Source organism: Syngnathus leptorhynchus, chromosome 13, assembly GCF_054491065.1.
Source record: "Syngnathus leptorhynchus isolate UIUO chromosome 13, UIUO_Slep, whole genome shotgun sequence".
NCBI lineage: Eukaryota > Metazoa > Chordata > Actinopteri > Syngnathiformes > Syngnathidae > Syngnathus > Syngnathus leptorhynchus.
Window position 1 is genome coordinate 2,469,033 of NC_141207.1, and position 25,455 is coordinate 2,494,487.

Sequence of the window (25,455 nt, forward strand, 5' to 3'; positions counted from 1 at the left end):
CATTAAATTCTGGTTTAAACAAGCGGTTAAAGAAATCAAGTCAGGTAGAAATAAGGTTTCAATCAATGGAGAGAGTTTCTGTCAAGCTATAGAATATAGCCTATCAACATTTCTGCACCCTCTCAATTTTAATAGTCTCAAGCTATTTTCAATTCTTTGGGTTTCGGGGCTGTTGCTCACATTTCTTATCAAGACATCAGTATAATGAATTCACTTTACTCGTTGTTCTGTGCGTTTCTATTGTGATGAGATTTAGCTTCGAGCTGTTCTGTTCCGAGAAGACATTAAAGAAAAATGGCTGGACTTTCCTTCACTTATCTTAGACTGCCCCCCTTGATGTAATAATATTGTGAAAAGCTCTACAGCTGCATGAATTGTTCTTTGAATAATCTCATGGATTTCTTTTGTGGGATTACCCTCAAACGTCATATTATCTTGGTTGCAGTTGCTGCCTGCCGATGACCTCTGTTGTGGCTTGAAATAGGCCAAAGGCAACAGATGAAAAAGGCCTCGGCTCAGAAAGCTGACAGGTGATCTGAGGTGCTATGTGCAGATGAAGTTTAGGACTAAACTTCTTCCTCACACCTGATTTAAAGGTTGCTTTGAAATCCAATATCCTGTTTCATTTTGTGTAAACTTGCAACTTGGTAATTGTGCAGTATGATTCATATTTTCTTGCTGGGATCATATATATTTATTTTCTTCCATTGTGTCATTGTGTATTTTTCTCCGTTGACACCTAAGTGAATCATATTCTCTTCGGATTTCTTTTTTTTTTTATGGCACTGAGCTCATCACCTGGCATTCTACAAGAATGTGCTTGACACTTTTTGATGGTAACTTTGTTTTCTGCATTCCTGTCAGCAATCGTCAGTGCAGCTTTTGTTTGACATGCTGCGCCACTACAGCGATTTGACTCCTTTCTTGTCGCTTTGCGAGAAAATTGCCATTGCAACCTTTTTAAGTCATAAACTAAAGTGTAATATAGTTTGGAGATTCACATTGCAGATCACTCTGAGTTTTGAGAATGCATTCTGACTTCCAGCCAAGGACTGTCACCTAAAAACCCTCTCATGTCATCTTAGATTACACAGCAAGATGATTTATGACCAATAGAGATTGTACGTTGTAGAAATTACCCAAGGGAGGACCCCTTGGTTTGATCAATACGTGACTTCAGTCCATTTATTAGTGATGAAAACACGAAGCGAGACAGACGTAAGAAGCAAATCCTGTGAAATGTTCAGAAAGCCTCAAACCCGTATCTCAGAGTGGTGAAGGCTTGTGAGTGACTAATTATTCTATTTAATTCAGCAAACACAATATTAATTAGAGTATGAAATTTTGCCTCATGCTGGCACATGAAGTGTCTTCGCTTAATGTTGGGCTTGATTCCCCTTTAACACATTTCGCATCATGCCTTGAAGTAATGCAATATCTGACCAGTATGCACATCAAATTTGGATGAGCCCAGAATTCTTTTGAGTAACTCTTGTTACTTTGGTCAACATGAAATGCTGTTTTTCATTTGAACCACTTATTTTGATCTAAAATGAATGGATAATTTCGCTTGAAGCAGAACTCTGTACTATGCATAATTGGAAAGTTATATCAACATGTGATATGATAAATCTCATCAACCATCTAAATATGCAGGGGGGAAAAAAATCCCAGCACAAGTAAAGCACTTGTGCTTTTAAATGTAAAAGCATGTGAATGAAAGCAGCGGCTGCCAGAGACAAACAACATTATACTGTATTATACTGTAACAGCTTTACTGGCTGGGCAGAGAAAAACAAATTTAACAAAGAGGCCTCTGTGTTCCTTAATGTCATCTTTGGTTCGCACAAAAATGTCGAAAATGTCAGTTGGGCTTTGCAAATTCCAGACAAATTTGTTTTTAGTTTCTTTTATCCCCTTGAGTCATGATGTTTTAATTTGGCTCCAAACTTCAAGTTGCAAAATTCTTGTGGGCTACTATAAAGCATAGACAAAGCTTTTTAGCATAATTGTACCTTTGGAGTAGGCTTCTCTTTAAGCTAAGGTATTGATTTTCCTTCCTTCCCATTCTAGTCTGTTTTTTTTTTTCCCCTCCATGGCTTATTTTTCTCCCCACATTCTTAGAATAGAGTCCATGAGGCTCGCTCTCTACTTTCCTCTCTTTCACGGTACTCAACTGGAAAAATGACAACATGAATACAATTTGAATACTGTCAACAAAACAGTGCTCACCTGAATGGCACATAATTCTGTCTTTTGACTTCATGTTGAATCTACAGACGCCAACGCTCAGCAAGGTTTCGTGAGAAATGAGTGGAACATGCTATGCAAACCCAACAATTTGTAGGATGTACAAATCCTTTGGTTGCAAGGCTAAATGTATACATTGCTGAGAGAAAAATACAAAACAATATGAACCATTGCGAGGCTCTAATTTTTATAGATTTCAAGGTAATTTGTAATTGAGCATGGAGGAACATCGTTTTCTTTTGATCTCTACTCAAATTGATACTGAATTAATAAAAGCAGAGGTCACCCTGTTGTAAGTGTTAATAAGAATCAAATCTTAATTGCACTTTTTAAAATGCATTCAATGAAATGAATACGTTTTATTTGTTTTTCCCAAAGTTCGAATGGAGCGACCATTGTCGTGATCTGTAATTTCTTAGGAATTATATTATTAATATTCAGAAGTGTCCGTGCAAATTCTCACCTTTCGTGAGCTTGCAACACATGAAGACATTAATGCATTAAACCATCACAACTGAAACAGGTTCCAATAACACAATTTATAAATAGGCCGCCAAGTTATGAGTTATAAGTTCTCGCTCGGTCTGTAGCAGCAAAATGAAACTGCAACATATTCACAGTGATGAGTTTATTTACAAATGACTATTTAGTCACAACTTACTTAACAGACTTATTTATCCTTGTTCTTTCCCGAAATTCCATTGAATGTTAAACATGTCATGTTTGCACCATCTGTCACGTCTATTTTTACTCATGCATGCTCAAGCCTCAGTGCCATTTCTATTTATAATACACTTTTTTGACCAGTGCAAAGAGAATATAGTATTCTTTACAGTGATAACAACAAAAATTCCAGAGTGTGTCTGTGAGAATCATTTTAGAGGTCCACATTAAAGTCAAGATGCTTTTGAACATCAACATCAGACAATTGTCTATATGTAACCACTTTACATTGTGCTGACGCTGCACAACAGCTTGTTAAGGAGTTAAATCCCTCCAGTGTTTGAACTGACTGATTCAGACATTTGTGGTCTAACGCAGCTTTTCTGGGTAATGTCCAGTTCAGTTTGGCAATGCTTGTATGAAAGGGGCTATTCAGAGTGGGGTGTGGTTCTCCTAAATTTGAGAACACGGACACAGGGCTCTACACTCAATCGTATTTTTACAGTATGAATAGCCTCTCACAGATGTTCATGTTTATAGGGGCCTCATCAGCTCCAATTCAGACCTCCCTTTGAGCAGCTGCATGTGTGCGTGCACGCACTCGCACACACACACACACACACACACACACACACACACACACACACACACACACACACACACGCTCACAGACACACACAGACACACACAGACACACACACATTTTGGGCATGGAGGGAATAAGAAAGGGACAGGCAGATTAAAGTATTTTCATTCTGAAGGACCTTCCACAATTGCATTCAATGACCTTTTTTATACATACCCACAAACCTGCCCTCATTTTGCTTTAGAAAATATAATATTCGTTTAAAACCGCAGAAGTCTCAAAATGAAGCATAAACCACCCCTCACCTGCTGTATGACAGAGAAAAAAAAGTTAAATCAGCAGATTTTTAAAGGGGCTTTAAATGTTCATAAAACAGAAACAGTCTTCACATATTTGATGTAAATTTGTAGTTGGTGCTTTTAGAGGCGTTTTATATTTCGAGCAGAACTAGATTACCCTTCATACTTGTGCGCACAATTGCCGTCTCTGATCGGGAATCGAACCCAAGCCAGCTGCACCACCACCCGCGCCGCCATGCTTCACTATCAGGGTGATTGACATGAAACGTGAAATAATAGAGTCTGCAATTGGCTGGCCACCGGTGCGTATCCAGTCTCCAAGTTAATGTCAAGTAGGAGTGGTTCCTCCAGTCCACCTGCAACCGAAAATAATTATATTAGAGAATAAATATTAAATACAAATTAATAAAAACAACTATATTTGTTAAAAAGGATACCTTTTGTCTGTATAGAAATGAAACTGGGCTGAGGCTGGGCTGCTCTTGTCTGGCAATTTTTGCACATGCTTCCACTTATTTAGCTCCTCAGTGCTAAACTAATAAAAAAAATGTACGTTTTCTATCTTGAGAATTTCAGTGAGGCTCAGTCGATTACAGGAGGAGGAGGCGGCACTTAGTAAAGAAAAGATTGATTTTCAGCTGAACGAAAGCAGATGCATGAGAGCACACACACACACACACACACACACACACACACACACACACACACACACACACACAAACACTCACATGCATGTGCTAAATATCGGTAAAGCGCTCGTCAGTCAGTCTGCTCAGTAATTCGCCCCCAGTCAGACTACTTGAGCGCTCGCCGGTCTTCAGAGGGAAGGTTAATTGAAGGTTATGAATGGGTAGCTGGCTATGAGAGGCTTTCAGAGACGTGTGTTTGCCTTTGTGTATGTGTGTGTGTGTGTGTACTTGAGTGCGCGTGCGTGACTGTGTGTGTCCCTTGGTTGCTTGCCCTGACCTCTCCGCTCCTCATTTCATCTTCTATTCTCCCTCTGTATGTCCTCATCCAAAGCCCAGTCAAAATGTGCAGCCATGCAGATAGGTACAATCTCATTAATTCAACCCATGGGCAGTACTGCATTGCTAACTCTTCCTCTCCTCCCTTTCTCCTTCGCCGCATATGCTAATGCCCTAAAAGGTTAATATAATCTGACGCCGCCCAGGTTAACTATCTGCAGTTCTGTCCACAAAGTATCTTGACTGTTTTCTCAAGATGAGGAAAAATACTTGCACATAGACAAGAATAAAAAACATGATCAATAAAACTATTGTGACCTTTAGAATTTGTGACAGCCATTTTTGTAGCACAACTGGAAGACTATGAAGTGGCATCCAAAACCTAGATCAAAACCAACTTATTCAATACAATTCAAACAAACCGGCATCCCATTACGGATCGATACAACTTTGCATCAAAGCCGTTTACGACATCTCACTTTCCTCTCCATTCTAAATAATCCCTACCTCTCTGTTTCCATGGTAAACAGACAGATGGATCCTTTAATCCTGATCGATTTGTTTGCTTCTGACTCAAATGTCAGGTTGTCATTTGATCCAGGCCCCTCTTCCCTCCTCATTATTGGCTGGGGTTTTCCTCTTTTTAGTAATGATGCTGGTGATCATGAGAATACCTCTCCATCATAGCAACATGTTTATTGAAGGGACGGTTATTTGCTCTTGGCACCCCTTCTGTTTGTATGCTCTGCACACATTTGCTCAAAGTATTTTTTTTTTTTTTTATTGCGTGAGTGTGCTTTTTGGCATGTCTTAAAGATGCAGCTGTGTGTGTTTATTTTGTGGCCTACACAGTTGGTCTGATGGTGAAACGCAACCGCCATGTTGTTTTGTTGCTTCTCATTCCTCTATTCGCAGAGAAGTGAAAGGCAAGTCGATGGGGGGTGAAGAATGAAAGCGCAAACAAGTACAAAACAAAAACAAAAAAAATAAGGCAGATGAGTCATTGAAAAAAGGGGGGTGCAGATGGAAAAAAGAAGCAACAGCGGGGGAACTTTGGGGGAAAAAACTAAACAAAAACAAGTCATCGCCAGAGGAATTAAGTGAGGGCATTCAGAGTAGCAGGAGTGAATGACAAAATGAAAAGAAAAATAAGAAAACAGCCTGTAGTGTGTTTACTGGTTCACCGGATCAAACAAAACATGTTTGTCAAAAACAAAATCAAGAACGTTTCTGAGTGCTGATGAAGCTTTGAATAAAATATAATTAAAGCCATTACATGAGTTTGACTTAAGGATTCATGCTGTTGACATCTGACAAAGCTGAAGTATTTCGACAATCCCAGGGGTGCCACAATAGATCTACCAGTATGCATTTCGTGTCGCACTCGATTAAGTCAGTATAACAAATAATAGTTCCTGTGAATGGTCTAAAAACATTAAATTGATCATATCATTACTGTCAGGTGCAAAACTCCTTTATCCACATGCAGTCCATATTTATTCCTCAAATTGTTCCTATTGGTCACTTCGGTTATTTTTACACGTGTGGCTTGTTGTCTTTGACGATGCAATGTTACTGGCTCGGTAAATATCCCGAGGAAGGGGTTTTGTCGTTTTCCTGAAAAGCGATATGATTTGATGATTTGAGGATTCCGCCTTTAAATTACACCAACATCAAATGTTTCCTAGCATGCAGAACACGTATTTCTGTGTTGCAACCAATGATAATAGCCTCATGCTCACAAAAAGATATTAACTTACATACACACACACACACACACACACACACACACACACACGTACCTCGTTCGATATTACTTTTTTTTTTTGTTTCGGGTTCACTACGAGTTGCTGCACAAATGCCCAGGTGGCTCAGGGAGCCTCACGGGACCTTGTTAGTGTTAAACTCACACTTGCCATAGAGCCTTAATGCAAGCTTGATATCTGGGGCACGAGGTATTCAACAAATGAAGCGATCAGGTGAACAAAATCATTCAGTTGTATGATTTTGAGCTATTATTTATAGGCGAGGTTAAACGTATAATAGAAAAACACTTTTTTTTTTTATGATAGGATTGGAAACATTCTTGAGGCTGAAATAATGTTACCATAACCACATAAATGATAATAATAAAACAATATCCATACCTTTATAAAATACATACAACATTTAACATCACTAAACTATTTTTTGTAGATCTATTTAAAAACAAATCCCTTTTGGACTAATATACAGAAGCTATGGTTTAATGAATCTGCTACAGAAGCTATGGTTTAATGAATCTGCTACAAGTATGTCTCTCCTTGGATTGCTCTCGCCCCACTAACTGTACATATCGTATGTGGGTATGCACATGCAATCACTTATGATAGTGAAAGGCATGCTTTTGCACATGCAGGACACATTAACACAGGAAAGTCACATTCCTACACACTGAGTCTCTGGAGAAGAGAGAGAGAGAGAGAAGGTGGGCCAGGCAGATGGAACAGCCTGCTTCTTGCTGAGCAGGCTTGATGACAGCTGAACAGCTTGAGGTGTGCCGGAGCGGCGGGCCATAAACACACACAACATACTCACGCAATCATATATAATAAACACACATCAACAGATTAGTTTGTGCACATTTCTTTGTGGACAGCTGTCTTAACCCATCCTGGATCCACTTTTCATGTCCCAGGGGCCCACCTGAAGTGTGCAAAGACAAAGTTTTCCACATGCATTTGTGCGTACTATGATAAGACAATAAGGTCTGTGTCGCCCATTCTCGAAGTCCATCACTTGTCATGCTCTATCAATATCAATAAACCACCTTCACTCAAAGCACATTCCATCAGGCCTTCATTCAAGCTTTGTTTGTGCGTAATCAGGCAACTGAGCTGTCACCGCCACTGATGGCTTATTGGCTTGCTGTCGCTCAAGCCATTATTTAAAACCATTTCCTGATAGCCACCTGCCTTCGCGCTCCCTCTCTCAATTTCCATCGCATGTCCCCACTTCCCCTTCACTCGCTACAAATCATGACTCCCCAGTCAGCCTGCTCCCTTAGCTGTGATTAAAGCCTTTGGAAAGCAGCCTGCATGCATTTCAAGGCCTTCGGGCTTTTGGAACAAAAAAGGTTTTTTTTTCCAGCTCGATAAATAATGACAGTGATCCAAAAATGCAAATATGCATTGTGATCAGGCAAATAATATGGACAGAACTCCTATTGTGAAAAAATGATGCAAAGACGGATGAAAAAGCAAAGAAAATGGATTGGTAGGTTGCATGAAAGCCAACATAGATGACAAAAAAGCTTGAGTGGTCCGATTTGGGTGTCACCTTTATATGCTCCGCCATGTCTGTTCACTTAAGAACTGGTCTGCATCTGTTGATTGCCCCGCCGTTGAGTAGATCTCAGATGATTTTTCTTGAATTGATTGTTCTTTAGAGGCTAATTGTCACTTAAGCTTTCATATTCTTCAGAGTGAAATGGCATTACGCCTCTAAAGCGGCCGCACCCACCTGCTCGTTTATTCTCACCGCGTTCGATCACACGCTGCTTTAAAAGATCTGCCAAAGAATGAAGCAAGGTTTTAACCTATCTTTAAATCGCAGACAAATGATGCTTGCTGGAGACAAAAGCCTGCCGAAAGTGATGCGCTCCCCTGTGTTCCTTTGTGCCTGCTTATCCCCAGTAATTTGGGTTGAGCTTTTAATTAGAACCAATTCACAGGATGACAGGTGGTTATTTCCGAATCCGTGGGTCGTTTAATGTAGATTCATAGAAATCGCACACCCACAGAAGCCATGATATCGATACTGATATGAACTGTTTTAAACCCGGATCATCTAATAAAGTACTGTATTGCATCACATGAATAATATTGTGCACCTTTTAACTTTTCAAACATGTTACAATGATTATATCAGGACAGCAAATGGTAGGATGGACAAAATGGCTCCCCCACGCTAAATTCTTCTACAAATCGGCACTGTATCAATTTTATGGTTTATTCCTTGAACAGGATGGTCATTTTGAATGGAAATTATAGTTCCAAAGGTCACTGCTTGTTGCACACTGACCAAAAGGACTGCAGGAGTCTGAATTTGCTTCCTGAACTGTTGAGTACACAGACAGCTGTGGCTCTTACTGGCTCCACAATCTTGTCTGGAGCCAATGTAATACATCCATCTGGCAATAATAAGTCCATGACCTCCCATCTCAGACGTTCCTGCGCATCCGCCTCATACTTTTGAAAGCAGTCTATTGCACTCATTTGGTCAATTTGGCTCATCTACTCTGATTGCTTTGAAGGAAACTAAATACAATGTTGTACAAAGTATGAAGAGGGGGGGGTTCAAGTACACTGTTGCTATGTGGGGGTGAACATTTTCATAAAGGCAACACAAAAAAAAGTGATAGCAGACATTTTTCTCCCCTCACTCCATGCTGAGCAACAGCACGACTTAGCACCAGTGTGGTAAAAGGGAAATGGCAGACTCATAGTGATTCAGAAAGAAAAAGCTCTTAAACCCCCACCACACTTTTCCATCCATTTGAAACAGCATGGGTATATGCAGGTCGGCAAACAACTCAAGACCAGTTTTGCCATAACTGTGAACATAGATTTATTTATTTTTTTGGGGCACAGAACAGTACTGCTATACCATACCAAGTAATGGTATAGCTATACCATAGAAAATGGTTCTTAATGGCATATGCACAGTATTAAACAAGCTAAGATGGATAATGAGCTAGCTATGTCCTGCTGTGAAGGAATGTTTAGCGTTAAGAGTAAAAAAAAAAGAGGATTTAAAGACATCTACCAGATGTCTGACCTCTCACCTTTGTCCACAACAGCCCACTCAAAACTCCCCTCAACTCCCATCCCTCTTATATTTATCCTCAAGTCAGTGGTACTCAAAAGAAATGGGCTGTCACTGCATGGGGGTGGTTGTGTGTTTTATACGTTTGCCTAATAAATTCTATATTGCATGAAGGGGAAAAAAAACTTGTTAAAACTTAAAAGGGACATGCTTGCTTAGCGTGATTCAAATCCTGTTCTGTATTGTCATCACTGTGTTTCAAATATATCAATAAAAATATATACATCATTTTTAAACTGTTTATAAGAGACACATTTAAAATAAGGGCATTTAAAAAATTTTGAATGTTTGACGCAACGATTGATCACAACAATTTTACTCTCTGACTGGACATGTATGTTTCATTTAAAAACATATGATGCTTCAAGGGGAATTCAACACACCAAGAGCAAAAACCTGTTTCATTGTTTCATATAGGCAAAAAAAAATAAAAATAATCAAATGTACACAGTCGAGTAGAAAAAAATAAGAAACTGGATCAGTAAAAAAAATAAACGCAAATGAGAATTTTTTTTACTTGTAAATACCAAATAGCAAAATTGTGGTCGTTAACTGCAGGATTTTCATTGGTCACAGGCAATATTCTGGCATCGACTGTGTCCAGCCTAGTTTTAGAATGTCCACTTATCGTTGCCGACTTTCCACTGGCCTTTACCATCCATGTGGTTGTCCACAATGGCAGTCCGATGAACACAAATCAACTCTTTGTTGCTGTGAGTGGGAGGAATATAAGACCAGCTCACAATAGCTTGCTGTGTTTTTTTCATAACACACATTAATGTCAAGCGAGCTGCATTATTATCTCCCACACCAAGCATTGACTAAATGCTGAATAGGTCACATGATGAAGCCTTTTACTTCGATGTTTGGACAAAGGACAGAGCACTTTTTATCCTGTCATGCGGTGGGTGATCTGTTGGGAAACAGTCAGGCGGGATTTTATAGCAGTTATACACATTTAAAAGCTTTTCAAGAGAGCTGCAGCTAACTAACTTATTTCTGTTGCTCTTACAGTCAAATGTCAATTTTTTTATTGTGGTCAGGTTGAAATCAGGATTATTTTACAAGGAAGCTACTGTGTGCAAATGTGACTCTGTTTAATGTCACTAGACTTTTTCCCTCCCCCTCCAGACTGTGGTTCTAATTTGCCTCTATTTTTAAGTTTTATTATCTGACTTGTGTTTGTGCCCCTTAGAAGTCGGATGTTTTGTCAGGCTTAGTGATGCTGCTATTGCAGTGTTGACTAAACTGAGAGACAGAAAGGCCCGAGCATGGCCTTAACACTTGGCCATCTGTCTTTGGCTTTTAGAATGTTGGGTGATTGGCAGGAATGCAGAGTCTCTCCTCATGGCCTTATTAATATTATCACATCTTTATTTTATTTACAACTATAAAACTAAAATTTTGCATAGGGGGCTCATTAAGTTGAGTTGTTTGCAAATTGTTCTGAACTCGAGCAGCCTTTTTTTTTTAATACACTACTGTACAATGAGACAGCACTGCAGTGTGTCAAACTCTTTGGAGTGGACTCTGACAAGATAGTTTTAAGAGCAGTGACATTTTGGTTTTCAGTTCTAGGTGTTACATGATGGAGAAAATGGTCAGATATTTCTCTCTGCTGTTAAGCACTAAATCGTTTTGTCTATCAGTAAAACTTCAAACTTCATACAACTTCGCATTGTGTTTGACTAGTAGTATTTATTTAAAAGTATCTTCAAGTACTGTAAATTGTGGGTGCTTTGAGTTGTGGAGATTTTCAAGGTCACTACTTTATTTGGTCCATAATTACATTACTGTTCAGATGACCACAAATGCCTATCTACAAATGGAAAATGTCTAATCTAGGACATCATAGTTAGGTCTCTTAGCAAATATCAATCTGTTTTACCTCATTGAAAAACATATTTAGCAATGCCCTTTCACTGTTTTGATATGAACTGAGCAAATAGTTTTGTCCATGTGTTCAAAGATTTCTGTCTAGGAGTGTAAATGTGTATGTTTGTATGAATAGAGCTTTGGGTCGAATCTTCCCCTCTTGAGACAGAACTAATCAAAGTTCTCTGAGGACAAGAGGCGCCGTTTAATTGAATTTTGAAAAGAACCATTGCTGAGGCTCCTGCCTGATTAGTATGGTGAATGGAGTGGTAGCTGGCAAAGCAGACAATAATTTGAGTGTTCAGTAGGTAAAAACAACCCCTTGGGCTCGTGCTGTTGAAATCTATGATGGAAGAAAAGGGCAAAATACAGTACAACCTTTTTTAAAAGGATTTTTTTAACGTTTGCCCTTTAAATTTGAGTTTTTTGTGGGGTGTTTTTCCGAATAAAATGAACAAGTATCACCAATTAAAACCTTGAGCTTTATCGTTTTTTTAGTCAGATGGCCAAAGACTTGTCAAGGTGTACTGTATAGTCTATTGTTAATTGTTTTCTTATTTTGTGAGTCATTTCTTGTAAAGAAATCTCTACCAGAGAACATTTTCTTCACAGCCAGGTTTTTTGTTCCACTTCCCCCTCAGTCACTCCAAATAATCTCATTCTCCTTCACCCGCATCCATTTCCAGAGTGAATATGAGCCATGCTTCTCCAGCTGTCCTAGCTGCCCTTCAAACACTTCTTTCCCTCTCCTGTGGCAATTTTTAAAGGGTGCTCAACAAGCCTTGGGCCAGTTGGTGATGCTTGTCTGAGTCTTTTGGCAGAAAGCCAGAAGATGATGTCACACCTGCAGCTTCTGCAAACGGGTGGGTGCGTGTCGCACGCGCACACATCCAATCCAATCAACTGCATCTTTATTGTCAAGGACTGTCTCGCACCTGTCTCTCCTTTCTTTTTCAACAGCCAGATGCTTTAATTCATTACCTTCCCTCTATTTATTATGTCATTCCTTCTTACCTCCCTTCAACCGACTCACATTTGCTCTGTTTGACTGTCATCACGGACAATGATGCCAGTGTCCTCTGACCCGAGTGATGGTTGGCCACGGCTGGAAATGTGGAGAGTCAGAAAGCAAACAGCATCCGTGTGCGTGTGTGTTCATCTTCTCTTGGAGCAAGGTGTCACTCCTTTAGTGGTAAACAAAATGGCCGGGCAATAAAGTCTGCATTTAAGAGGTCATGCCTCCCAGACCTGCCCGCATGACCCTGACGGCTGCTGATCTCAACATCCTTCAAGAGAGATTTTGATGTCAAGCCTCCCAAGCCTGTTAATTACAAACCAGGATTCTACTTCTTTTCTTAATACACAAAGAAAAACATGATTTTAAAGACAGTTTAAAAACAACCCCAGAAATTATTTTAAAAACAACCATGCAATAAAGAAACTGTGTAACAGTCCGCAGATTTGGAAGTACAATAAATGCAGTGCATAATACCCACTGTTGTTTCAACAAAATGGTTTAGAATATCTTCCTTTCTAACTTATTTACTCAAGTGTCCCTTCAGAGCAACACTAATTATCCCAAAGACTCCTGCGGGAATAACAAATGGTCAACACAACATATACTGTATACAATATTTGCTGGGGTGGTGAATTTGGAAACAGTGAAGGGCAGAGGCTTGTGGGAAAGGAAACCTCATGAGAGGTTTCCAAGGCTGGGAATTTTGCATTCTCGTAATAAGGTCACGGTGTTGTAGTTCTCCTTGCTCATGCAAACCTTAAAGTCAAAATGCATGCTCATTTGATGCCATAACTAATAATACATGCATTCTTTTCTTTCCAGTTTTCTTTTTTTGTTTGTGTTCCTGTACGCCATTGCTATTATATTTAGCTTGGTTTGACCGTTTAAAAACAATTTAAAAACAACTAGCAAGGCAAGAGCTGAACTGTCCATTTAACATTTCCCAAAGCTTAAAACTAAATCATATTTTAATCTTTGCTTTTATAGAATATTTTTGACATACCACTTCACCTGCAAAATATGAATCTGGAGCAGCTTGCCCTTGATGTAAGTTACACTTAAAATGTAAATGCTTCAGACATCCTTCAGCAACGGGTGTTTTTGTTGAGCAAGCTATTCTCCCCTCCTGTGGGGCTTCCCTATGCATAGCAGCTAATGACAGGTGTGCCCCATCTCAAATTACTCTGATCCAGATTTTGCAGGATATACTGGATGGAAACGGAAGAATAATGCTGGGAGGTATGCAAATTCATGTGATTCCCGGCTGCACATCTGCAATGCAAGCATAGTTTAGTATGCATGAGTTTGAAGGTGGAGGAAGCACAAGGAGGAAATGAGGGAGTAGAGAAAAGAACATGGGGGATTGGAAAGATGGCTGTTTTGATCAGGAAGCTATATTTAGAATCCGTATACGGTGAACCCCCGCATCCTTGCGGTTTGGCCCTGCGGATTCATATATTCACACCACTTTTTCCCCCCCAATATTTTTAAATATATATATTTTATATTATATAATATATATTCCCCGTTTTTATTTTTGTGGAAAACGCATATTCCAATAGGCCTCCCACACGGGGCCCCAGAAAAGTGTTCCCAAGTTTCCACTGCCCTGCCCTTTTGTTTTAACTCCCACTCTCAGTCCATCACACACATTAGTATCAATATGAAAATGAAAAGCATCTTAATGTATTGCTAGACTGACGAAATGAGCATGCCCAGTAACTGGTGACTGCCATTACTCAGTGAAAATGATGCCATCGTTCTTGCTGTAATTCCTGTACACTGTCAGATGTTTAATGGTCCATTTTTGGGGCAAGGAAGTGAGCAGGTTGTGGGACCCGCCTTTTAATGGTATCAGGGGTGGTTCTAAATGTCTTTGTTTGCATAGCTGTCATGTTACCAAGATATTTGAGAGATTTGTGTTTGTGGAAACAAACCCTATTTCTGTTCCAGCATAAAAAAGAAAGATTCCTCAAGCCATGGTTAGATGAGTTTGTTGAGCATGAATGTACGACCGTTGTCCTGTCCTTAACCCCATCAGAAATCTTTGGAATGAGCTCCAACACAAATTGTCAGCCAGTTCCTCTTTTGGGTTTCACGTTCGTGACCTCTTACTACTTTGTCCCCAACTCACCTTCAAAAATATTACCACTAAACCAATAATAAAAGACGTAGTCTGTTTGGTTCGATAACAAAACAATATGTACCTCTACTCGTCCAACACATTGGTAGCAGGAAAATAAATATATATTTCACAGCGCTTCTCTTAATTTTAAGAGGGACTTCCAGCTGTTTCTGGTCCAGCCTCACCCATTAGGTGCTATTTAACATTGCACCTAATGGATGAGGCTGTACCCAGGTAAAAAATACTCCCAGCTCGTGATTTTAATGATGTCAGGGGTTTTTGAGTAAATATCAAATTAAATCTGAATAAGTCAGAACATTCTCTTGTTGCTTTTTTTAACACAGGTCGTGAGATGATTCTGAATTTTCTCGACATTCTCTTCATTTCTCGTCAAATTGCCTTATTTTGCCCATGCCTTAATTCTACCTTATCTCTTCAGTCTTTGTTTTACGTTGAGCGCTGAACTGCAGTGAAAAGAGTCATGCGGAGCCACCTTTAAACTGAATCCCACATATAGCCTTAGGTTATGTTTGGTTTGCACGTTCAACCACAATAGGTGTCGTAATTGTGTTGTGAAGTTTGTATAGCTAGCTAAGGTGCAGATAAAAAAAGCCATGCCCTAAGGAGAGCACCATAAATCATAACCCTGGACATCCTCTGCACGAATGGAGTAATCTCCCACTGGCATGGCAAGGTTTCCTTTGCCTCCAACATTGTTTACTGTGAGAACAAAAGGCACATCGTTCACTCAGTCACAGAGACAATTGCTCTTGCCATCCGTCTGTATTCCCTTTAGTTGTTACCAATGACTTCCTTTAACCGACAGGCAAAGAAATAGAATACGATACACGATACGTTGGTCGCGTGTTGGGCTATTCTGTTGAAAGCTAAAATGGGTCTGTCAAAGACGCCCACTCTTTTCTGGCAGTGTGCCCTCTTCCACTGCATTCCTCATGCATTTTTAAAAAGTTAAATGGCAGAAGGTAGAAAATGGTTTGTTTTTCAATGGGATTTGCGTTTTTTGCGCAGTAGTAGTGTTTCTCAGGCTGATAGAAATACAAATAGAAAGTACAGACTATTTTAATTTACATTGGTGTATTCTATAAACCTTTATTTTGTAGATCGTATTCCTGCACTATCAAGAAAATAGTCAAGGTCAAAGCTGTAAGACAATTATTGAAAGCAAAGTTTGGAGACAGACACCCCTGAGTATACAACATATTCTGGATAATGTAATGTAGGCTAATGCTATTACACGGCAGGCTCTCTAATCTTCATTGTTGATCTAATGGGAGCTGCAAAACTCATACATTTATACGGAAACATTTGTCTGCCAATTTAAAGATAGATGGAACCAAGCTGAAGGAACCAAACTGAAGATGTATTTTTTTTTCTAGTGAGACGAGACTGAAGAGTAACCTTACAGAACAAACTGTTTTGAACTGGGGGAAAAAAAAATCTGAAAGTTTATCTCACAAGGCAACTGCTGAAACATTTACTCTATGTGTCTGTTTTTTTCTTGTAGAGCGCCAAACCATCCTGCCAGCAAAACTCAATCTTCCCCGTGCCGTTGGGGCCTCGGCTCTCTAGCCAGGTCAGAGATAAGGCCCCCCCCTATCACTGCCCCACCCCACCACACACGCCCATTGGAACCAAGATGGCCACAAGGTGTGCTGCTCATCTCCCGTTTGCACTCCTGCTGCCTGTTACCGCTCTGCTGCTATCACTGCTGCTCACTGGCTCACACGCCTTATGTAAGTATAAGTCGAACTCCACAGTCCTCTCAATGGCAGGTTGACAGTTGTTTAACTCTCACAAAGTATTTGGTTGCCATGGTACCCATCATAGATATACTGCGGGCCATCAGAAGTGTAATTGTCAATTTACAAATATCCTTGAATGATTTGAAAATCCAATTTTGTCATATCGCTATATTACAATTGATCATTTAGGCTTATCAAATCAAATGATTTAACTCAACATCATCTAACTTTACAGATATTTTATAGACTCTGATTTTATGGAGTCTGTCTATCAATCATACTAGAAGAAAAATAAACCATTAAGGTTGACATCAATATGAAGGGTTAAATCTACCATTTTATTATTGGAGGGATATTAGTTGCGTTTTATTCCAACCTGTCAACTCCTGCTTCAGATGTATTCGGCATAATTTCTCCATTAAGATGGGTTTAGATCAGCATTAAGAAGGGAAACAACAAGGAAGCTCTTCAAACAGAACAGAACATAAGTGTTGACAAGGTTGGGGGAATATTCATCAATTGTAAATCCTTTGCTTGTGTGTGTGGTTTTTTTTTTTGTATATTAATTTATATGTGTTGGATTTACTGTACATTAATCCATTTGCATAGGATATCAAAATAATGACACCATATTTATTTCGACAATTTACGTCAATCTAAAGAAGATTTTTGTGATGAGATCATAATGATAAATTAAAGTTTACTCCATGAACATGAATTACATTTTTGAAATTTTATATGCACCAACACACTGTTTTCTGATATTGAAGTCAATAGCAACCTAATTTTTCTTGCATCTTGTAAATGCAAACACGGTACCATTTTGTAAAGTGCTTAACATTAATAACACAACACACTACAGCAGCTAGACAAATTAACGTGAATTACCATTATTAACGCAACACTGTTCAGCTGAACACATTAAAGTGTATGAAAATTTATAATATTTTTTTGTAAACAAGAACAGCGTCCTCCTTTTTGATTTTGAAACGTCAGTAGCAACTTACAATATACCCATGAAGCTTCACTCCTCTGGACATATGGGGCAGTATAACTCAAGCAATCATCTGTAGATGCAGTAGTCATTGTATACTCAAACCAGTTTAAATGCGATTAAAGGAATATGGTTTTGCTGTAATATAAATTTAATAGAATCTCCAAAATATGTGTACATCCTTCACGGGTAACTAAACTCAATTGAGGAGGAATCAATTGTCATCATGTTGCAATACCGCTATAATGTCTTCCTTCGATTGCATGGAGGTTTAGAGTCTGGTCACGTGATTGTGCAGTGTTTTCGCTCAGCTGGTGGACAACAAATTGCACACAAACAGGTGACAAGCAAATGTCTTTTCTTCCTCTTGCATTTTCTAAGGATGAACTATGCATTTTTAGTCAAATTTAAAGCAAATGTTCCTCATCTTTAAACGTTTTTGCTTTCTCAAATACATCTCTCTTTTATCATCATTATCATCGCTGCATTCTTGCCTGTCCTGGATCTGTTTACTGCTTTTTTCATCATTCTTAAACTATTCACGTTTTTTCCTAGTCCTCAACATTACCGTCATAAATGTGTTTGCTTGAATGCCATCCCCAAACTGCGGTCCAATACACATTTCTTTTTGGAAACAACCCACTAAAAGCATGTCAATCTTTCCTGCTGTTGTCTCCCTCTGACCTCGCTTCCTTGCAATTCATGTCCATAAATCACAATAAAATGGAGACCTTTTAATCAAAAGAGAAAGAACGATGGGGTAGTAAATCCAAACAGCAAAACCTTCCATCATATGTTGTTGCATTAATATATTTCATTTCTGCAGGTGCCGTTAGAATACTTAGGGGACTTGGACATATTTATTGTCACAGACATGCGGTACTACACAACATTGTTATGCATTTATTCGGCAAGAAGTAATGAGGAGGATAATATATCTTTATATACGTGTATACACATACGTATACATACATATTCCTACATACGTATGTACGTACGGAGAAATATGTCCGTACAGAGTCGCACTATGGAGATGTTATTGTGTAGATGGGGAATCTGCCATTTTCCTACTTTCCTATGAGCTTTCTTGAATTCTTTAGTCTTTCCTTTATCAAAGTACCGCTGCCACTAGGAACTTTTTTTTGTCCTCAAAGTGGGTTGTTGAGCGTTCACATTCAATAGATTGAAGAAAAAAAGTTTGACAAAATTCAGGCAATATCAATTGTAAATCGAATTGTTCAAAAACTAAAACCAGTGGGAGTTGTGCCATGAAAGACTGTACTCTGGTTTTGAATAAAACAAAAAAGTGCATTCCTGGCCCTGTCTTGATAGCTTTACTTATCAGTTTCTTGTCTTTGTTCGCTGCCAATCATTCTTTCTTTCACACATTATCGTATTCACCTAATTTATAATACTGACTGTCAAACTCAATTGACATGTGCCCAGCTGTTGTGTGATTGGCCCGACTAATTTGTTATAATCTACATTTTTTTCCACTCTGTGAAATGGGAAGAAAATAGGTTCATCTTTTATTTAGTGCCAGGAAAGAAGCCATACACCAAGAAGTCTCTTGGCACTCTTTGCATTCTGGGAAGATGGCAACAGTTTGGAAACCTTTTCTTTGGCCCCAGTTAAATAATTTAGAATGTTTAAAGAATAAACAAGCACTCAGTATTGCAGCTCAACACCATAAACTTAGACTGCACATCAAATAGAGTCATGAAAAGAAAATATTTTGATGGTAATGTAAAATTTAAAGAATACAATGGATGCTGGTTGACCTCCAAATTGGCCAGATTTGTATATATTTTTTTTCATCGACAAAGACATTGAAAATTGTTATTAGTAGATCTTAAATTCATGTTTACAAAGCACTACATCGTAATCACGATGAAGCCAACGGCGACATTGCAGTCGTTCAGCGTGAGTCCACTTGATGTGGCCTTCACGATCTTCATTTGTGTTGTGACTCATGTCTTATTTTTCTATTCATTTTCTGCTGTTATTGGAAAGTTGCTGCCAAAAAGCAAATCAATAGCATCGTGAGAGTGAGATTTCAGATTCGATTTCTAAAATGACAGAAACTGTGACAAACTATCCTTACAATATCAAAACTAAATCAATAATCTGATTAATTAGATATATGGTAATTAATTCGTAATGATGCAATACTAACATCCTTCAAAGTAAAAAATATAAAATAAACTCCTACATCAAAATGCAAATCACTTTTCTCGAACTGCCATCTCCTCCTACCACAACAAAGAGAAACAGTGTTCAGATGAGCCAAGACATCATAACAGCGCACCCACAGCCGAACAGCCATCACAGGCAAACAATGAACAAATAAGAAGAGTGTGCAGTCACAGTGACATTAAAACATAATAGAGATTTTATTTTAAAAGAGATGTGCTTATTAATGTCCCCACACCTCCTTATCATTTTATAAATTACAAACTAAATTCATACGACTCTTTATTTCATATTATGAACTGGAAATGTTAGTACAAGTTGTCTGGTTAAACGATTTGTGTTTTTCTTTGTGCATCCCCGCTCTTCCTCTAACCAAAGCTGAAATTAGTTAATCTCTACCAAACTAATGTTATTACCAGTATGCAAAAGAATACTTTGTATCAACAGGCTCATCCCCCACACTCCCTGCTTTTTTTACCCACAGCAGTTTCAATGGGACCAATTTGTGCATATAACAAGTATGCAACTCTTTGTAGAAATGCTGTCACTTACCCATTACTCTCCACATCTTGCTACCAATACTTCTTTCAGACAAGATTTCTACATCCTGCCAGAACAGTCCCAGAAGTTTGTTCGCAGTGCAGTTGACATTGATGATACACTTTATGATGCAATGACCAAAGGATTTGTAAAGTACAAACCAAACCCATGCAATTGCATATGGCACTTTTTTGACATTTTTCTTCATGATGTAATACCTGATTAAATGTAATTAAATTTATGATCGAAAGGTCCTGCTGCATTTACTGGGAAGAGCAGAGAAGAAGCTCCATCTAAAACAAGCTGTACATTTTGTACCACAATTTCTTTACTTCAAAAAAATCCAGATAGTAAAAGAAACCCAGATAGTTCAAGTTGCTTGGTGTTTGTTGGTTGAATGTGAGTGATTGTGTGTGAAACCCTACTGACAAGACAAGCAATGGTTTAAAGTAAAGGCCCGGTTGCTATGGTGATGGTGCATACCCAGGGAGCCAGTGTGAATTGGCTTTGTCGATGTTTTTGTGTGTGCGAACTGCATGTAGTGGCGGGTGGTGCAATTCAGACGCAGGCCTTCATTGTCAACTTAATGCAATACATTTATAAATAGTTATTTGTCAAGTCCATCGATCCATCCATCCATTTTCTGAACCGCTTTATCCCCACGGGGGTCGCGAGCGTGCTGGAGCCTATCCCAGCCGTCATTGGGCAGTAGGCAGGGGACACCCTGAACCGGTTGCCAGCCAATCACAGGGCACACAGAGACGAACAACCATCCGCACTCGCACTCGTACCTAGGGACAATTTAGAGTCTTCAATTGGCCTACCAAGCATGTTTTTGGGATGTGGGAGGAAACCGGAGTGCCCGGAGAAAACCCACGCGGACTCTGGGAGAACATGCAAGCTCCACACAGGGAGGGCCAGAGGTGGACTCAAACCCGCACCCTCTTAACTGTGAGACGGACATGCTACCCAGTACGCCGCCAAGCCGCCCTATTTGTCAAGTCAAATGAGCAATTATAGAATTAGTTATACAAGTTGGGCTCATGTATTGAATGGACAATATGAAACGACATTTGCAACAAAATGTTACTCCCGTCATTTCGACCCAAATTACCACCGAATGGATAAAGTGTTTGTTACACCGAATAGTATCCCGTTTTTTTTTCAAAACAGTGGATGTTAAAACAGATCTTTTCCTGAAGATTCCAATTGCTCTCCTTTCTGCAAATCACAAAAGGGCTTTGTGTCATTTTGTCATCCATTTCGCTAATTCAGTGGGTAATGGCGACCATTTATGACCAAAGAAGCCTTTGCACACCTATTACTGCATTAGTCAATAAAGACACCCCCGGTTCTCTTTCCACACTATCCTATCAAATAACAGTAAAGTAGTGAAAATTGAGCTTTCTCATATTTATCTGAGGCCCTTCCACTCTTCGCTATTTTACAATCACATTGCCAGCCTATTTTGTCTTATCGGGTCCAACAGAGGTAGCAGCCAGTAGCAGGTGGTAGCTGTATTAACGAAACAAGCGTCTGTGCGCTCAGTGGGAGTTTTGCAAGCCAGCAGCGTTTGCGTTGATGTGTTCTATTATCAGCAACTTGAAATGTTATAGGAGTCCCCGTGACTCGCCATTTTGGCTCAGGCTGGCTCCCCCTGCCAACCAGATAAACACAAGTTGTGTGGTCTTATCCTATCATTTTTTTTAGAGAAAGGCTTTGGTCAGGAAAACAATACATCATGTTACAATTGTCCTACGGATGTCATCCATAGTATGATGGTGGAGGGAGACCTTAAGATATTTCAAGCAATGACATTATATCCTATATATACCGTATTTTTCAGACTAAAAGTCACTCCGGAGTACAGTCGCATCAAAATGCACAATATACTATACTAGTAAGTACATAAGTAATGTGTTAATGATCAAGTAAAAATTTGTGAACATTTTCACATATAAGTCGCTCCTGAGTATAAGTCGCCCCCCCACCCAAACTATGAAAAAAAAACGTGACTTATAGTCCGAAAAATACGGTAGGTAGTAAGAGGTCAATCTGGTTTGTTCAGCATTTTTGTTGTATGATAAAATTGACAAAAAGTCTGAAACCCAAAAGAAGCTCCAGAATTCAGAATTGGATTTGACAATAACATCCAGCTGTAATTCAAATAACCACATGAATCGTGTATTGGCTGATAACCTACCACTACTGTAATGTAAAAATGTTGGGAAAAAATTGAAATTTATTATCTTTCTGGGAAAAACAAACGACTAGATAAAGCATAATAAAAAAAATTACAAGCAAAAAAACAATCCGTAAAGCTCTTTGTTAAGCTAGTCACCCAATGCGGACTTGATGTGCTTGTTTGCGCTGCTAAGTCGGCACAACATCGTGACAGCACAACATCGAAGCACAAGAGGAGGGAAGAGGCGGAAAGTTTGCCTGTTTTGCTCTGACAAAAGCGTCCTTGCTGTCGCCTGTTTGGTAAAAACACAGCAATGCATACAAGTTCAAAACTGAAACTATAATATTGATCTCATCACGCTAGTATTAGTCTGATATTGATACTTGACTTGGTATCAATACTCTGCATGTTTGGATTGATTTGCCCACCATTAACTTTCAGGACCAATATCACACTACAGTCAATCATACTTAAGTATCTTGCTTTAATGTTTGCATCATATCGTATTGGGATTTTATTTATAAGTGCAAGGGGATTAACTTTGCAATTACATATGGTGCTTCCCTATCTTCCTTTACCCAATAATGAATGCAGGAACTCTCCTTCATGTGTTTAGCGGTGCCTGGAGACTGCCGTCGGCCTCCGATCTCTTAATTATTAACTTGACGTTTTGTGCTTGCCGTTTGATCACCACACATCTCTATGATTCAAATGAATCATCTTGCCAAGGACACTCTGTCTTTCTGTCACTATCTCACTATCTCTCTCTCACTGTCTGTCTGTCTCTCTGTCTGTCTGTCTCTCTGTCTGTCTCTCTCGCTCTCTCAGTTAAATGGCAGAATGGACTTACTTTTCCATTCTTGCCTCTTAGAGTAATGATGATTCCATATGAAAGTTTCATGTAACTGCATCTTACTCCTCAATAGTATTTGGAACAACTCAATTCACAGTTGTACCATAAATTATGTTAGGTTCCCTACTTCATCTGTATAAGCATTATGTTTCTTGAGTGTTTTTCCTGTCAAACCTTTCAGATCCAATAGTGTGGGTGAAAGAGAGTAGTGTGGGTTGAACTGGCCTCATACTATAGAGCTTTGAGATTTCTTTGAAATGTGAAGTGCAGCACAAATAATTACTATTATGATGAATAATAAATGCATTTAAGTTAACTCGTGTTGACAGATTTGTCTTAAAGCAATTGTGTTCATGTTTCTTCTTGCTTTCTTTCTCTACAGTATCACCACGGTTTACAAAAGTCCCTGTTGACCAGATAGGTGTCTCCGGGGGTGTAGTGTCCTTTGTATGCCAAGCGACAGGTGACCCCAAGCCAAGGGTTAGCTGGAATAAGAAAGGCAAAAAGGTCAACTCCCAGCGTATAGAGGTGAGTCAATTGCTAGAGAATTCATGCTTAGAGACTGCATTTGATAACACAATAAACAATTCACTTTAAAGGCAAATATCAGCATTTCATGTTCCTTCTCACCACTTGGTCAAATCCATATCTGTATTTAGTCAGCACCGCTTTGTCTTTCTTTGTAAGATATTTCCACATTCACCACAAGATCATCAGCCATTCGTGCCACGCAAGTCCTGGTCTTTCACTCTTTTAACTCTGTCCTCTCTTCACTTGAAGGACTGATGTCACACTTGCAAAATAAACCCTGCGTGCTTTGCAACCTAACCCGCAACCTGATCCAATCTTTCTAGATGGACTAACTAAAACTTTTGATTGATGCTCAGTGTCTTTTAATTGAAAAGTTGCATCATTAACAACTGCAGTGCACAGAGATAGGCGTACACATTCTGTAGCATCAAGGGAATCACATTTGAGAGAGCTTAAAAAGCAAGAAATAACAACATAATCGGGGGAGACTCAGTTTTTTAGTTGAGGACAAAATGAAAAGTTGCGCTCTCCTGCTTTGCTGCATGTTAAGTGGGAAACAAAGCCAAGGGCATAATGGAGCCTGCGAAAACGGACACTTCTCTGACTGCTTTTAGCTTGCAATAAAAGATAGATATATATATTTATATATATAAAATGTTCAAAAATATTTGAAGGGTTTTGATTTATTTTTTGTAGTTTCTAGCCTCAAGAGAGATTCTTTGATATTGATCGTGATGCTCCGCTCTGCAGTGTTTTTGCCTAATTAGCTGCTCATCCCTGGGATGTGCACCAATGGAGCAGCAGGCTGCTCAAGACACTGATTTAAATCTTAAAGTTTAGCTTCAACCAAAAGATCTCCGCAGGAAGCCCTTCTTTGCTTCAATGTTAACCTGCCCTTGGAAAAATAGCCTGGGTTTGCTGTCAGATGGACTTTCTGAATGACCATCTCAACTTGGCAGCTACTACAGCTTGAAAATAGTTTAATTAAGAAAATGCTGCTTGCATGGTAATCAAAGAATACTTAGGGATCTAAGAGCTTCCTTATATACAACAGTAGTTCCGAACCACTGGTCTCACAGGCCTTACTACCGGACTGTGAGCAGAGCTGAGCTGGGCTATTAACGTAGCATGCTTGAAAGTTTAGTAATACAAAACCATTGTGTAATCTTTTTGGTTAACAAAGTAATTCAATTCTTCACATTTCAGAAAAGTCCAGCAGTATTTGGGCAGCGGCATAGCAATTTTGAAATGTAAAATTCATTTGAAGTGTTCACTTTTTGTTTTAAACAAACATCAACATTCATTGCCACCAACACGAATCATAACGAGGAGCGCCATTGACGTCAGTTGCCGCCAACTATGTTTTTTTTATGGTGATGGGTGCAGAAAATCAAAAAAGTCATCTAGGGCATATAAAGATATGACCTGCTTGGCTACTGTTTAATACAGAACTGCCCTAACTCGTTCAAACAGGCAGCCTTTCATAGTGTAGTGTTTTTTCTTTGAATTCCAAATCACACACTTGTCAAACAATGATTCTTGACTTTGGACCAACAGAACATTGAATTTGACGAGGGTGCCGGCGCCGTGCTCCGAATTCAGCCTCTACGTGCACCACGTGACGAGAACATCTATGAATGTGTGGCTGAGAACAGCGAGGGCGAGATCACAGTCAATGCCAAGCTGTCGATCATTCGAGGTGAGTCCTGCAGTATGAAAGAGTGTGAAAAGGGGAAACTCCATAATAAA

The 25,455-nt window shown here is 39.2% G+C and overlaps 1 protein-coding gene across 6 annotated transcripts in view; it reads left to right on the forward strand.

Moving 5' to 3' along the window:
• ptprsa (protein tyrosine phosphatase receptor type Sa) overlaps positions 1-25,455 on the forward strand; it is a 313,388-nt gene that overhangs the window by 210,065 nt on the left and 77,868 nt on the right. For all 6 annotated transcript variants that reach the window (XM_085929036.1, XM_085929035.1, XM_085929040.1 and 3 more), the window contains 3 exons: positions 16,173-16,401; positions 23,558-23,703; positions 25,264-25,405. In XM_085929036.1, the coding sequence (XP_085785162.1) occupies positions 16,305-16,401; positions 23,558-23,703; positions 25,264-25,405 (385 nt within the window). In that variant the 5' untranslated portion in view covers positions 16,173-16,304. The remainder of the gene's footprint in view (positions 1-16,172; positions 16,402-23,557; positions 23,704-25,263; positions 25,406-25,455) is intronic.